Source organism: Octopus bimaculoides, chromosome 3, assembly GCF_046866305.1.
Source record: "Octopus bimaculoides isolate indiv1 chromosome 3, ASM4686630v1, whole genome shotgun sequence".
NCBI lineage: Eukaryota > Metazoa > Mollusca > Cephalopoda > Octopoda > Octopodidae > Octopus > Octopus bimaculoides.
The window spans coordinates 122,820,434-122,838,183 of NC_142930.1; the positions used below are offsets into that span (position 1 = coordinate 122,820,434).

General features: G+C 32.6%; 1 protein-coding gene, 1 long non-coding RNA gene and 1 other non-coding gene across 3 annotated transcripts in view; 1 reads left to right on the plus strand and 2 right to left on the minus strand.

The window, feature by feature from the left end:
* The window catches only part of LOC149136673 (uncharacterized), a 367,529-nt gene that overhangs the window by 155,636 nt on the left and 194,143 nt on the right, over window positions 1-17,750 (plus strand). The window lies entirely within an intron of this gene.
* LOC106872297 (uncharacterized) overlaps window positions 1-17,750 on the minus strand; it is a 149,339-nt gene that overhangs the window by 63,202 nt on the left and 68,387 nt on the right. Inside the window, exons 35-47 of the mRNA XM_089348316.1 lie at window positions 16,872-16,982; window positions 15,740-15,850; window positions 14,407-14,517; window positions 12,771-12,881; window positions 11,502-11,612; window positions 10,639-10,749; window positions 9,726-9,836; window positions 9,475-9,585; window positions 8,541-8,651; window positions 7,741-7,851; window positions 6,476-6,586; window positions 3,008-3,118; window positions 600-710 (exon numbers count right to left, since the gene is read on the minus strand). Coding sequence (XP_089204442.1) covers window positions 600-710; window positions 3,008-3,118; window positions 6,476-6,586; window positions 7,741-7,851; window positions 8,541-8,651; window positions 9,475-9,585; window positions 9,726-9,836; window positions 10,639-10,749; window positions 11,502-11,612; window positions 12,771-12,881; window positions 14,407-14,517; window positions 15,740-15,850; window positions 16,872-16,982 — 1,443 coding nt within the window. The remainder of the gene's footprint in view (window positions 1-599; window positions 711-3,007; window positions 3,119-6,475; window positions 6,587-7,740; window positions 7,852-8,540; window positions 8,652-9,474; window positions 9,586-9,725; window positions 9,837-10,638; window positions 10,750-11,501; window positions 11,613-12,770; window positions 12,882-14,406; window positions 14,518-15,739; window positions 15,851-16,871; window positions 16,983-17,750) is intronic.
* On the minus strand, window positions 15,501-15,605 carry LOC128247457 (U6 spliceosomal RNA). Its single transcript, XR_008263835.1, has one exon. It is a non-coding gene; the product is annotated as a U6 spliceosomal RNA (small nuclear RNA).

Here is a 17,750-nt window from a genome sequence, read left to right on the forward strand (position 1 = left end):
TGTGTGTGTGCAAGTGTGTGTGTGTGCAAGTGTGTGTGTGTGCAAGTGTGTGTGTGTGTGTGTGTGTGTTAATTATTCGCGAAATTTATGAGAACAGATTAGAAGAAAATGCAATTAATGTATTAGTATTATGCAGATACGCTTATAGTCTTACATTGTGAAACAAGACATGACTTTAGTTTCAAGCGTGAAATCCCGTATTCCCCAAGGGACTCGCAATAAGATCAAATGTAAAGAAAACTTTTCAGTCAAAAGCATATTTTCAAACGAAGAGAATATAACAGAGAACTTGAAATTGCAATGCATGCAATTATATCAGTAACATTGCAGTTATAAAGCCGAAAATATGTTGATCATTATTATTTTCACGTTATATAAATTATAGAAATGAGAGTAAAAGAAATATCTGAGAAGTTGACTGGATGAAGACGCTTTAGTATATTTGGAGAAAGTAGCAATTATTATAATTTATACGTGGTCCTAATATATAACATTGTATACTTGCTAGATACCTGCACAAACAAGATGAATAGAAGCAAGAGAATGTAAGAAAATAGTGAACATCTGAAAAAAAAAAAAAAATTCTTACTTATACCTACATTTCGTACAGTCTTTACCACCGTAGCTGGGTGTACATTTGCAAGTGTATTTTGTCCCGTTGTTGACACAGGTCGCACCATTTTCGCATGGCTGACTTTTGCATGGATCGACTATATAAAGAAATGGTAATACATATAGGATATACTATGTTGTATTTCTGGAGCGTCATTATGTCAACAGTAAAAACATTTACTGGTTCTATTTCACTCCTGTATGCATACATACATATGTACTCATATTATGTATGTATGTATGTATGTATGTATGTATGTATGTATGTATGCATGCATGTATATATGAATGTATGGTTGTATGTATGTATCTATCTATCTATATCAATAATAATAATAATAATCTTCTTTTCTACTCTAGGCACAAAGCCCGAAATTTTGGGGGAGGGGGTCAGTCGAATAGATCGACCCCAGTACGCAACTGGTACTTAATCTATCGATCTGAAAGAGTGAAAGGCAAAGTCGATCTCGGCGGAATTTTAACTCAGACCGTAAAGACAGACGAAATACCGCTGAGCATTTCGCCCGGCGTGGTAACGTTTCTGCCAGCTTCTGCTAACGTTTCTGCCAGCTCGCCTAATAATAATAATAATAATAATAATAATAATAATAATAATAATAATAATAATAATAATAATAATAATATGATATGACTGTCCCAATCGATATAAACGTATCTGTCAAGACCTACCAAAAACTGAGCAAATATAAAGATCTTGAAATAGAAATTAGCAAAATGTGGAATCTGAAGACGAAAACAATACCTATTGTCATAAGTGCCCTGGGAATGACAGCGAAACGGGCTGATTACTACCTAGCTCAGATACCAGGAAACCCCAAAATGGCTGAAGTTCAAAAGATAGTGCCCATATCCTACGTAAAATACTGTCTATGTGATCTCAAATTTTAAAGCAAACACATAATTTTCTTATGGTTTCTTAAACATTCACTTGAACAAAACTGTACAAATTCAAATATATGGTACCCTAAGCATAACACCTACATGAACTTCTAACTTGTTGTCTCTTGAGGTCTCTGGGTGAGACTTGGATCCAACTTGTACAAATGCAAAACAAAAGTCAAACATAAAATAATAATAATAATAATAATAATAATAATAATAATAATAATAATAATAATAATAATAATAATATGCCCTGATGCAGTACCAAGCAGTGTCTATGCTCTGATGCAGTACCAGGCAGTGGCTCTCATGGCTTCTGGTCTTAGCTGATTGGAAGTGTTATCATGTACATTCTTTTGTCTTGGTATAAACGATGGGCTACAGTAAATATTCTGCTCAATACCACAGAGTTGCTTGTCAGTTGTTTCACCTTAACCAATTGAACGTATACCTTGGTGGCTGACAATATGTGCATCTCTGATCATGAGCAAAAGTAGTGGGGCAACATCATAGCCATGTGTTGAGAGGAATTCTTTGAGGTTTCGATAATTAACATTTGGAAACATGGGTATTTCGTTCAACATCCTTAAATAACCCTTATGCAGAGACCTTTTGGGCAGGATGGGCTACTTGACCTAAAGAAAATTCTACCTGGGCCTCACCTGCAAGGTTATGCGTTGTTTATCATGATATAAAATCACTACGTTGGGCATATATGGTCATGATGCATTTGCCTGGTGTAGCCTTAGCAGACGGTTAGTCATGATGGGTATACTGGGCTTCGTATATTTTGCTTCATTCTCATTATGATAGCATGCGCTTCTCTCTCAATAACAATAATACGGATTATTCCGAAGTAGCATAGCATTACCTTTAATTCCTTTTTGTACAAATACGGATTGAAGTAGACCTACGCATGTTTCTACTGAATGACTAGCTACTGTTGCAATTGCAACCCTACTATTATACCGGTGCAGTTTAGGTCATGCACATTACCTATATATCGTTTATCAGGGGCTAACATTTCCACCAATTCTTTCATTTACAGCCTTAAATAGTCCTTACTTCGTCCGAATAATCATTGAGCATTTCCACTAATAAAAACGTGATCGCTAAAAATTGTTGTGGCGTACCACTTAGTATACTGTGTGTCTTATTACCTTCTCTGTCTAAGATTAAATCTGTGTTGAGCTTGTCATATTACTTAATGTTTCGTGGACGTGAGAACACACTCACTCTATCTCTCTCTCTATATATACACATATACACATGAATATCTATCTGTATATATATATATATATATATATATATATATATATATGTGTGTGTGTGTGTGTGTGTGTGTGTGTGTGTGTGTGTGTGTGTGTGTGTGTGTGTGTGTGTGTGTGTGTGTGTGTTTGTGTGTGTGTGTGTTTGTGTGTGTGTGTGTTTGTGTATGTGTGTGTGGGTGTTCAAACGATAATAAGAACGAAGTAAACTTAAAACCACTCACCTATTGAGCAATCTGATCCACTATATCCAGGCGAACAAAAGCATTTATAAGTTTGTCCACGGTTCTTGCATTTTCCACCATTATCACATGGGCTACTGCTGCATGGGTCAACTGTAGCGTCAAAGAAAGGGTATTTTTAATACAGTATTGATAAATGCGATGTCTGCTTGTCTGTCTCTTTTCTTTATGTGTGATACATACATGTACATATATATGCATATACTCATATATTGTTTGTATCACGACAGAACGCACGCGTTACCTTTATACAGTAAGTTTTAACTATTTTTCTAACGCCACTCTCTCTATTTCTATCTCCCCCTCTCATTCTTCCCTCTACTGTTCTTCGCCTCTACCTGTCACTACTTCTCTCTCTCTCTCCTTCTCTTGTTACTCGTCCTTCACCTCTCACCGTTACTACTACTATCTCTCTCTCTCTCTACCTCTCGTTGCTCACTTTTATTCTACTTCCTCCCCTCCTTTTCCCTCTGCTACTCTTTCCCTTCACACAGCCTTGGTCACGTGTGTCCGGCTGCTATTTCTCTTCATTCTGGGAATCACCAAGCTCGCACGTACTTCTATGCCCCTCCTGTAGTGCTTCACAGCGTTCAAGACATACACACTTCACGTCTGGCTGTACAGTCTTTTTGTTTGTTTATTTCACCGTTTCGTTTTCCTGTCTTGTTTTCCGTCCGCCACTACCCTCCACGAAAACAATTTAATTTGAGTTCGTGGGAAGAACCATTTTAACGATGCATAGTGCCTTAATTCTTCGAAACGCCGGAGTTTTAATATTGGCAGCTGATGAAGGGGATGTTTCTATGTGGCCTGCTTGTTTGTTGCACCTTGTTTACCATTTTGTCCTTGTTCTTTTGCCACGTCATGTACCCAGTTATGTATCTATATGTACATGTAGATGAACGTATATACATACATGTACATATATATGCATATACTCATATATTGTTTATATATATATATATATATATATATATATATATATATATATATATATATATATATATATATACACGCCAGCTTAATCTAATTCATCTTTAGTCGAAAGACACCTGTTCTTATGTTCTGTTGTTATTTTTATTGTATTTGTGTAACATTTCCGTTTTTTTCCCGTCCTTGTTTTTGTATACATTCGCTGCTTTCTTCCAAGAAATATCATGCTCTTAGATTAGTTTTTCCTTGGGGCTGGCCAGATTGGAAAAATCTCGCGTATTATCAGCCAAAATTGCGAAGATAATCTGGTACTCGACTAAGGATAGAAAACTCCGACGGGTCGTCCTTGTTTTCTTTGTATCATCTATCTGGATGTTTTGTTGTCCCTTTTTTATATCACCTAACTGTCTGGATGCTTTGCGGTCTTGTCCCATTTTGTATTTTATATATATATATATATATACGCCATATACGATGATTACTAAATTTCTCTCTCAATTTTTAGCATGAAACCGTTCTGTAACGAAATTAATTGGTTGACATGAGTCTCTATTATCATATATTAATAATAACATATCCCCATCCATGAGTAAAGTTAGGTGTACTGGACCGGTTTATTCTGTTGGTTACAGACTTCTCAGCAGAGCCTACTGCTTTGCTCGGAATGCTCGGAATACTGACACCCATCTGTCAGTATTTATATTTACCATATAAATTTATGGCTAATTTAGCGAAATTCTAATGTATATACTAAAAATTAATATAAGCAATTAGGCGCAATATAAAACCATAAAGAATAACTTTAAGCGTCACAGACCATATATGTATGTATGTATGTATGTATGTATATACGCATATATATACATACATATATATATACATATATATATGCATATGTATGTATATATATATATATATATATATATATATATATATATATATTGAAAATGAATAAAAATGAAAATGCCACTTTTTTAAAACATTTTTTGGGTGTTTTAATTAATTTACATGTTTCGGTTTTTTTGAAAAACCTTATCAAAAATGAATATAAAATATGTGACAAGAGAAAAGGGCTATTAATAAAATAAAATTGAAATTAAAATTAAGAATGACATTCATAGTTTACTGTTATTTCTTGCATGCGCACGTGTTCCTTTCGTTGAGTTCTGAAAACATAATTCCAACTTGTTGTGTGAGAAGATTACTACTAACTGTTTTAGTAAATTAAACAGTGGTCAAGAATTCTAGGAGTGGTTGTAGCTGTCGAATTTATTTCTTAGACAAAGGGGATCGAAGAACCCTATTTCTATTAAAACCATAGGGGGAACAACTTCACTACGACGACTCCCAATACTACTACTATTGTTATTATCATTACTGCTGCTAGTTATTCGATAGCTACCACCACTCCTAGAATTCTTGACCACTGTTTAATTTACTAAAACAGATAGTAGTAATCTTCTCACACAATAAGTTGGAATTATGTTTTCAGAACTCAACGAAAGGACCACGTTCGCTTGCAAGAAATAACAGTAAACTATGAATGTCATTCTTAATTTTAATTCCAATTTTATTTTATTAATAACCCTTTTCTCTTCTCACATATTTTATATTCATTTTTGATAAGGTTTTCAAAAAAACCGAAACATGTAAATTAATTAAAACACCCAAAAAATGTTTTAAAAAGTGGCATTTTCATTTTTATTCATTTTCAATATCTACTTACTCGTGTAGTACTTTTACAAATATTTTCATATATATATATATATATATATATATATATATATATATATATATATATATATATATATATATATATATATAAACATATACATATATATGCATTGATATATATATATATATACATAATATATATATATATATATATATATATATATATATATATATATATATATAAAAATATATACATAAATATATATATATATATATATATATATATATATATATATATATATATATATATATATATATATATATATACACATCCATAAATGTGGAGGCGCGTGGCTTAGTGATTACGGTGTTGGACTCATGATCGTAAGATTGTGGTTTCGACCGGGCAGCGCGTTGTTCTTGAACAAAACACTTCATTTCACATTGCTCCAGTCCAGTCCAGTCAGCTGACAAAAATGAATAATCCTGCCATGGACTTATACGCCACGGAAACAAGGAAACCGGCCCTAATGTGTCGTCATGACTCGAGAAAGTAACTTTGAAAATATAAAAATGCAAATCCTATAAATTTAATCGTTTATCAAAATTCATCTGCGAGAGTGAATATTACTTTTAAGAAGCATATGCTCGGACATTGTTATAACGAGTGTCATTTCACTAGGAAACATCACCGGATTAGAGAAAATATTTGAGCAAATATTCAATTACTAAGCACCTATATAATTAGAGGTGTATGCGTGTTTGCAGGTGTGTAAAAGTGTTTCTGAAATGAAGAAAGTCAAATGGGCTGAAAGAAATATGATATAAGGAATTCATATTCACCAATTTCACAATCCTTTCCTTTGAAGCCCTCTTTACATTTACATCTGTAATCCGCTCCTTCGTTTGTACAATCTCCATCATTTTGACACGGCTCTCTATCACAGGGGATAACTAAAATATTACATAAACGTTTATATATATACATACATATAAAATTCAAATATGATGATAAAGAAAGAGTTTATTACATCTTTAGTGACTAGATACAATTGTTCTTATTTGTATATATATATATATATGTATATATATATATATATATATATATATATATATATATATATATATATATATATATATATATACACTTATACAGCACCCGAATCTCTCACAAACACAATCTACGGTCTCGAAAAGGGGAAGGGTATATTGTGGCATATATTATTAAATACACAGTACCGAGAGTAAAATGAAGGTGGTCACATCTTGAAAGACCTTGATTATTTTGTCTGCCTTGTACGGGCTGATTTCGCAAAAACAATAAAGTTCTTATAATAATCTTTCCTTAAACACACATAGCAGACAGATGCAGAAGTAAAAATTTCTATATACGAAAATGCATTGTGTGACGAATTTAGCAAATGAAGGCACTAAAAATATTTATTTTCGGTAAGTACCAGCTACATTCAGCATACTGTTATCTCCTACCTTTTAGTTGTTCAGCCATTGGATAGCGGCTATAATGGGATACAGTATTGAAAGGTTTAGTCTGAGTCTAGTCCTTATCCTATCGTTTTCTTTTGCCGAACCGCTATGTTACGGAACATAAACAAACCAACGCAAGTTGAGAAACGGTGACGGGACACGTATACACAAATATAGACAGGTAGGTAGATAGATATAAATATATACACGATGGATTTCCATACTCATTCTGTCTACCAAATTCTTTTACAGGGTATTGGTCAACACAGAGCTACTGCAGTATGACTGAACCCAAAACCACGTGACTGCAAGGCTTGCTTCATAACCACCCAACCATAAATATTGGGTTGTCCGGTAAGTTCGTGCCGAATTTTAAAGGAAAGAAAAAGGTCAATAAATACTTGCTATTACATTTTAAATCAACCAAATATGAACCATTTTGTTGTACAATGCGTCTCCATCTTTCTTTTAACTTGAAAATACCCTCTTCCCAGAATTGAGGTAGTTTCAAGTCGAAAAGTAAGCTACTATAAATCGGCACGAACTTTCCGGACAACCCAATACATTCAGGTTAAAATACAATTATATATTGAATATTACATAATAGAATTTAAAAACAGTACCATCAGAACAGGTCTCTCCGCTATATCCAATTTGACAGTCACATATGAAATTCGTTGCGTTGTTTTTACATATGCCGTTATTCAAACACGGATTCTTGTCACATGGAGCAACTGGAAAGCAAAAAAGACATTATGGACATGTATTCATGTATAACTAATCATACACACAAACAAATATTATATTTCTGATTAATGGTGCATAAATGTATGTATGTATGTATGTATGTATGTATGTATGTATGTATTTCATTATTCAGTTTTATTTCAAAATGTCTTGCCAATAGTGAAAGAGTCGGTTTCTAGCCAAGATCCATCGCTCTTTAATTGGAATTTCAATAACATCACCAGGGTATTTTTGTATGTACGTATGTATATGTAGAGATTTGTATGTTTTGTTTTATGTATGTATTCTCATGCATATAGTTGCATGTCTAGACATGTTCATATATATTTAAATGATAGATCTCTGTATGTATTGTTTGTATGTATGCATGCATGCTTGTGCGCGCGTTTGTGAACTCTTGTGTTTTTTAATTATTTAAAGTTTTCCTGTAAAGAAGGAGCTGGTTGCTAACAAAGATAAAAGGTTCCACTTGAAATGTAAACAACAAAAGGAAATTTACATCTCAATCTTGAGAAAAGCCTTGCCTATCTTTAGTGTATCAGTATACATGCACGTGTATTGGAATGTACATGTGCTTATACGCGTGTGTTAACGGTGAGTGTTGAATTTTAGTGATAGTGGACGAAACGAATTTGGAAATAATACTCCACATAAATAGATATGCGATTTTTCTTACCGACTGAACAATCATTTCCTTTGTATCCTTGTAAACATTCGCAAGTATAATTTTCTCCATGGTTTGAGCAAATGCCACCATTTTGACACGGGTTACTACTACAAGGGTCGACTAGTTAATATAAAAGGAGAAATTGTCAGTTAAATATTTCACTACAGTTAAATATTTCACTACAGTTAAATACAACACTAGTTTTATGGCTCCAAACGTATATACAATTTTATTGGTTAACTTAAACATTTACGTACGTACATATATACATACATACATACATATACACACACATACATACATGCATACGTACATAATACGTGCATACATATATATACATACATATATATATATATATATATATATATATATATATATATATATATATATATATATATATATATATATATATTCTTAATAAGTACAGGAGATTCAAATATGAATTTGTTGATTGCATTTATACAGTATTTTATCATCAGAAAACCTCGTTAATGTGTAGGTTCCCGCTGATTTGCATGCTCATCATGAATTAATATATATATATACATATATATATATATATACATATATATATATATATATATATATATATATATATATATATATATATATATATATACATACATACGCGCGCACACACGCACACACATATGTATATATATATATATGTATAATGTGTGTGTGTGCGTATTTGTGTTTGTGTTCGTATATGTATGTATATATACACTATATATGTATGCTTGTTCACGTATGCTTGAATCATGCATGCAATTATGTGGTGTGCACATGAATATAGCTACACTTGCCTTCACGTATACACGCATATGTATATGTATATGACGCCTGCATGTATGTATGCATATATTTATGAACGTATGTTGTGGATATAGACGACTTTTGAAATAGCACTACCGCAACATACAGTAAGTAATCGTATACTCACCAATAGAACACGTAAGGCCTCTAAATCCAGGATTGCAGTTACATGTAAAATTACTTCCCCTATTGAAACATGTTCCTTCATGTTTACATGGATTGCTGCTACATGGGTCAACTGCAATTAAAAGTGAATATTTATGAGATTGTTATTTCAAATACAATAATTTACAATATCAAAGGCAGTTCTGAAAGTCGCTAATAATTCTAACGGTTTTAAATCGATGTTACAAAATCATTTTAATTAATTCTACTTACTTATTGAGCAATGTGTTCCCCTATAACCTGGTTTGCACTTGCATTTGAAATCAGATCCGTGATTTGAGCATTTTCCACCATATCGACATGGACCACTGCTACATGGGTCAACTATAATACATATATTTATTTACAAAATGAGAATTTTGAAACCGCAATAGACATAAAATATTTCGCTTTTAACTCTAGAACTCGAACTACATAAAGATCTAAATTAACGTATGTGGAATATTGGATTAAAACTCCTTGGATGGAAAACAATTCGTTAGTTACCCATGGGACTCGAACCTACATGTATGAATATAACAGGTGTACTACCAGTTTACCAACGAAACCGCTCGAATTTTCTCCATTCGTATTAAAAGCTTTGCTCTTACCATCGAGAATGGAACTTCGAGAGATTTGAAGTAAATAATTTAACATATAATAGCATGTAGAAGGTTAGGTGAATAAAGACATTTTGGATGGAAAAAATGTCCAGGGCTACCCATGGAACTTAAACCCACATCTATTTTAAAAGCTTTGTTCTTACTAGCGAGAACTGTACATTGTTTACATGGTAAGAATTTAGAAAGTTTGACATGAAGAAAATTTGAAGTTTTGCTTTGTTATAATAGTAGTACAGCTATGATATTCACAGAAAATATGGGCTCGCGTCCAACGGACAGCATTCAACTTTTTCTACTCAAAGGGATTTCTAACTCAATATTCTACATGCTATAACTTATAGATCTATCTACTTCGAATGGAACCATCAGAAAGGTTATATATTCATTTAAACATGCCTCGAGTTCTTTGCTTAAGGTTGAATTAGTAACTGACTGAATAAAATCATCGCAATAGATAATGTGAAACATAAGTAATAAAATTTGTTTTTCATCGTTTTAAATGAGAACCAAAAATCTCTGCTTACTAATTGAACACGTAGGTCCCTTGAATCCTGGAAGACATTGACATACGTAATCTGATTCTGTGATACTACATATTCCGTTGTTTTGGCAGGGGTCGCTCTGGCAAGGGTTGACTAAGCATGGAAAAAACAGAGTATTTTAGGAATATGTCGTTTATGAGAAGTTGGTGCGAAAATGATAGTGTATTCATAGATATACTGTATTGCAGTGTATATTTTAAACTTATATGAAAAATATCTTGAATGATTAGTAAACCTTAATGAAGATAATATGTTAATGCTAATAAATGTTAATATATTAACTTGCCAATTGAAGATACTACATTAATACCAGAAATATCACTATATATATATGTCTCCTTGTCATCATTATTCCATTATGGCTCTTGTGGGGAGATACATAACTCTATTCTTACGGCATTAAACGGTTTATATATAATCGCCCTGTATACTGGATGTTATCCAGTGATGATTGCAGACTGAAATGAGTGCCGAGTCACGTGTATTTCTTACACATATACCGATTTGATTCGCTAGTTGTAGGCTCGAACTCAAATCTTATAAACTATTTACCGAAAGTTAAATTCCCTCAACCAGCTCTACCTAATAATATCCATCTCTTCATTAATTGAATAGGAACAAGATTTACCGGAAGTTTAGAAATTTAGAGTAAGAGACAAAAAATAGAAAGTGAGTGAGAGATAGATAGATAGATAGAGAGAGAGAGAGAGAGAGAGAGAGAGAGAGAGAGAGAGAGAGAGAGAGAGAGAGAGAGAGAGAGAGAGAGAGAGAGAGAGAGAGAGATTCACCAGTACTGGCGTTAATTTCTCTTTGTATCTTGAACAGAAAGAATATGTTATACTTACATTCAGAGCAGTTACTAAGTGTGTAACCAACTGCACAGTCACACACAAACGTAGACCCGACGTTTGTGCATTCTCCTCCATTCTGACATGGAGTACTACTGCATGGATCAACTGTAAGGCAATATTAATAAGAATTTTATTCTCTTATACAGCAATCTTGCTAATGTACATATATATAAACAATGCCTTGTTTAATATATTATTTTATTTGGTTAACCTTTCTATTTCTTTATTTTATTTTTCTTTAACACAGGAGTTATATATTTTTCAAAATGGCGGCGATCTGGCTTAACACTTAGCACACCGGACAAAATACTTAGTGGTATTTCTTCTAGTTTCTTGAGTTATCCGAGGTTACCTTTAACTTTCATCCTTTCGGGTGATGAGTATATTAAGTACGAGTCAAGCACAGGAGTCGATGTAATGGAGTTTCCCTCTTCCCCCGAATTTTACACCTTGAATCTTTAAGAAAAATTTTCCCGAGTGTTTATACTATTTTGATCTCCACCAACTTTTCAATTTCTTCAATTTACATTACCCCAGGAGTAGCATAGTCTCATTCAATAAAATAGGTATTTTTTCTTGATCATTACCTGAACAATCTATAGGTAACGAGAAACAGAATTACTGTCAAACATGATATCAATCTTTGAAATGTATAAAGGCTTAATAATAAATATTAGTAAAACCTCCGTAACAAGTAAGATGCAGTAATCATAACCTTTCTAACGTTTATATTTTTATTAGTTTTAGTCGGTAGAATAAGGCCATACTGGACACCATCTCGAAGGGTTTAGTCAAAGAAATTGACCACAGGATTTATATTTTACGTCTGATACTTGTATCAGTTTCTTTCGCCGAACCGTTAATTTACACTGACGTAGGTAAACAGCACCAGTGGGAGAGGAGCAAATACAAACACAAAAACAAGACACACACACACACACACACACACACACACACACACACACACACACACACACACACACACACGCGTATACACGAACGGGAGTCAACACAGATTTCGTTTACCAAATCCACTGAAAATGCACTTTCCTAAAGTAGCACGCTGCAGGAATCAAACCGGAACCATGTGGTTGGGAAGCAAACCTCTTACACAACCAACCCTACACCTACACACACACAAGCACGCACCCGCACACATACACAAACACACACACACACACACACACACACACACACACACACACACACACGTTCAAAGAAATGTAAGGCAAGTGTGAAGTACGAGTAAAATCTTTATCTTACTTATTGAACAGTTATGTCCCCTGAAACCAGGTTTGCATTCACATGAGAAATTACGTCCTCGGTTTAAACATATACCTCCATTATCACACGGGTTGCTACTACACGGATCAACTGGAAAAAATATATATATATATATAACGAGATATGTAAATAATTTATTTCTAATATTATAGTCAATTTAAAAACAAACGTTGCAATACATTTCTTGAGAGATGTTTGTTTGGTAAATTATTTTATATGAAGCTATGTCTGAGAAATGACAGAATAGCATCGTTATATTCATGCCTTTATACTTAAAATTCATACGCACGCTTGTACTTTCATCTTACTACAACAACAACTACTACTACTACTACTGCTGCTGCTGCTAATAATAATAATAGCACATTAGTAAAAATAGTAGTGGTAGTGGCACACACACACACACACACACATATATATACCACAGGCTGCTTTCTGTCTACAAGGATTTGTTCGGTCCAAGGCTATAGCAGAAGACTGATGCCGAAGGTGTCACGCTGGGGACTGAACCCAGAAGCATGTGGTTGGGAAGCAACCTACTTACCACACAAGCACGCCAGCGCATATATATATATATATATATATATATATATATATATATATATATATATATATATATATATATATATATATATATATATATATATATATATATATATATATATATATATATATATATATATATATATATATATATATATATATATATATATATATATATATATATATATATATATATATATATATATATATATATATATATATATATATATATATATATATATATATATATATATATATATATATATATATATATATATATATATATATATATATATATATATATATATATATATATATATATATATATATATATATATATATATATATATATATATATATATATATATATATATATATATATATATATATATATATATATATATATATATATATATATATATATATATATATATATATTAATATATATATATATATATATATATATATATATATATATATATATATATATATATATATATATATATATATATATATATATATATATATATATATATATATATATATATATATATATATATATATATATATATATATATATATATATATATATATATATATATATATATATATATATATATATATATATATATATATATATATATATATATATATATATATATATATATATATATATATATATATATATATATATATATATATATATATATATATATATATATATATATATATATATATATATATATATATATATATATATATATATATATATATATATATATATATATATATATATATATATATATATATATATATATATATATATATATATATATATATATATATATATGTATGTATCAACAATTGCAGCGTGGAAGGTGTTTATAAGCCATTTAAAAACACACAAAAACCGTTTAATTTGCCAAAATATTTTCATTGCTTTGAAACTGCGACCTGATCACTGACAAAATTCCGAGCTGAATTTTGTCAGTGATAAGTTTATGAGTGTACGGCTCACGATGACATGAAAATGTCAATAACAAAAATATTCTAAATTTAATCTACTGATTACCTATTAAGCAAAGATTTCCTCTAAATCCTGGAAGACAGTGACAAGTAAAATTTGCGCCTGCATTAGTACACTTGCCGCCATTTTGACACGGATTACTGCTACAGGGATCCACTGAAAGACATCAAATTTCAACATTTCAATATTAATTAACTGTTCAGCATTAGTAAGGACTTTAATGTCAAATAGCATCCTGTATTACGAAAAATACAAAATCACGCTTATTTCATATTTCATATTTCATATAAGTAATGGCTTCTGTCGACATAGCGGTGTCTCTGAAATAATACTATATGATCTTACTAACCACCTTAGATCGCCTTGTCATTATGTGACGTTTGATTTGAGAAAGAGTAACAAAAAGAGCGAGAAGGGAGATATTGTACATTTCTATCTCTCGTGAAACAATTTTCTTGTCAATATATTTCGATTTCCAAAATTATTTTGATGAGTAAGGCGGTGAGCTGGGATAATCGTTACGGCGCCGGGCAAAATGCTTAACGGCATTTCGTCCGTCTTTACATCCTTCGTTCAAATTTTTCAGATGTCGACTTTGCCTTTCATCCCTTTGGGGACGATAAAATAAGCGCCAGTTGATCATTGGGGTCGATGTAATCGACTTGTCATCACCTCCGAAATTGCTAGCTTTGTGCCAAAATTTGAAATGAATATATTTCGATCTTCCTAATAATTTTGATGAGTTTTGTACTACATTATCTGTTAATTATAATTGTTTTAAATATTGGCAAAGTCGACCTCGGCGGAATTTGAACTCAGAACGTAACAGCAGACGAAATACCGCTAAGCATTTCGCCCGGCGTGCTAACGATTCTGCCAGCTCATCGCCTTGACGTCTTAATGTTTCTTATTTCTTTATTGCCCATAAGGGGCTAAACACAGAGGGGACAAACAAGGACAGACAAAGGGATTAAGTAGTACTTATTTAATCGACCCCGAAAGAATGAAAGGCTAAATCGACCTCGGCGAAATTTGAACTCAGAGCGTAGCGGCAGACGAAATACCGCTAAGCATTTCGCCCGGCGTGCTAACGTTTCTGCCAGCTCGCCTTGACGTCTTAATGTTTCTGTCATCCTGGGGCAAAAATGAAACGCTTCACGAATTTGCGTGTCATGCTTGCACAGGGGCCATGCTACTCTTCTCTGTATCGTTCCAATTCTAGAATATGTATTATTTGTCAATAATAATGGTATGAGAAAACGATAGCAAATAAAATTTTTACTATGAAAACTGTATTTAAATAAAATTCCAACGCTTTTCATATAAACAGTATTCTTATATGTACAACTCTAACTTGAGCTGTGTTTTATATATTTACCTATGGAACAATCTTTTCCTCTAAATCCTGGATTACACTGGCATAGAAAATTTGATCCATTGTTCAAACAAATACCTCCATTTTCACATGGATTGCTACCACACGGATGAACTACAAGAAAAGTATAATTATAATGAATACAAATATCAAAATCAAAGCAGACTAAAGTAGATGCGTTGGTAAGTGTGTCGTTCAATGGGAAAATATAACAAAATGTCTTAATTTTCTATGAAAAAACAACAAAAAACAAAACAAAAAAGAATCCAAATATATGTATAGAACTGACTATGCTATGATATTTTCTGTGTTGAAAGAAACTCAGCATTCACCAGTGTGTAGTTTTACTTTCAGAACTGAGCTTTTTGTCCGTTCTCGTGACCCTCATGAGCTCACATTATCATATGCATGTATGACACGCACACACGAACACACCTACACACACACATAAGCACACACACACACATAAGCACACACACATACACACACACACACACACATAAGCACACACACACAGCTCCTTATACACATCCACATGCAGCCCCACATGCTGAACAAATTACTAACCAATCAATAAATGTCTCCGTTGTCACTCGATCTGCTTGAAATAGTATCTGAATATTCTGCATACCACAGTTCGTGTCTTAAGCGAAAGATAATACATTGGGCAATGAATTGACACACACACGAACGTGCGCGTGCACACAACACATACTTGCGCGCGCATACATATGTATCAGGTCATATTCAGTGTTACTGGTAACATGTAACTCAGTAGAACCTGTCATTTGTAAATTTTTAACTTGATGTGGAAGATGTTTGTTTGAACACAGCGAATCATATAATTCACCTCTTGTAAGATTAATTTAGGATATACATTAAGACTAATTTGAAGATGTTTAATTATGAAAAGTTACTCCGTTGATTCGACAGGAAGATCAATGTAGAGAATCCACAAATTTGTTTTGATTGATTTTTTGAAAAATCCTTTTTATGCAAGTCACTGATTATCTATGAAGCAGTATGAACATCACAACATCCCTATCCTGAATTGCATAGTAACGTACAATATTATTTTTTGTAAAGGTAAATCAATAGACTGATATACATTTCAATAATATGCAAATTTTCTTACTTAAAGAACAATCGAATTTCTTAAATGTCGGTGGGCATTTACATGTAAAATTCTTTCCTTGATTGGAACAGATGCCTCCATTTTGACACGGATTGCTGCTGCACGGATCAACTAACAAAATAATAAACATTAGAACATGTAAATTAGTTGATAATACACAATGGTAAACGTAGAAAACAACAGGAAATATGTATTCTTTTCTACTCTAGGCACAAGGCTCGAAATTTTGGGGGAAGGGGCCAGTCGATTAGATCGACTCCAGTGCGCCAATAGTACTTAATTTTTCGACCCTGAAAGGATGAAAGGCAAAGTCGACCTCGGCGGAAATTGAACTCAGAATCTAAAGACAAACGAAATACCACTAAGCATTTCGCCCGGCGTGCTAACGTTTCTGCCAGCTAGCTGCCTTGATAGGAAACACATATTAAACTGTTGAACATGAGATGGCATTATTTGATGCAAAACCCTTTTAAAATCTAGTTCGATCCCACTGACCCATGAAGCCAAGGCTTATCCGGATTTCTGAGCTTTTAGTCTGATTACTGTAAAGAGATTAGCTGTCCACCTACTGCTGGCACTCATTTCTTTTGCATGAACTGAAGTAACGTGAAATGAAGTGTCTTGCTAAAGTATAAAAGACGCTAGTCTGTCCGAGTATCGAACTCGTGAGCTAACGATTGTGAACATAGCACTAAATTGGGAGTGTGACATTTCAGAGTGTTGTACACGATATATTACTTCCAAACTATCTCCAATTTCGCACTTTGCTGACCGTTACTGCAAATACGTAAACACGTATTCATGTTCTGAAATATAGTGAACTACATGTATGTACCTTCACTTTAAACCTTACTAGACATGGTATGTGAGCGGTCTTTT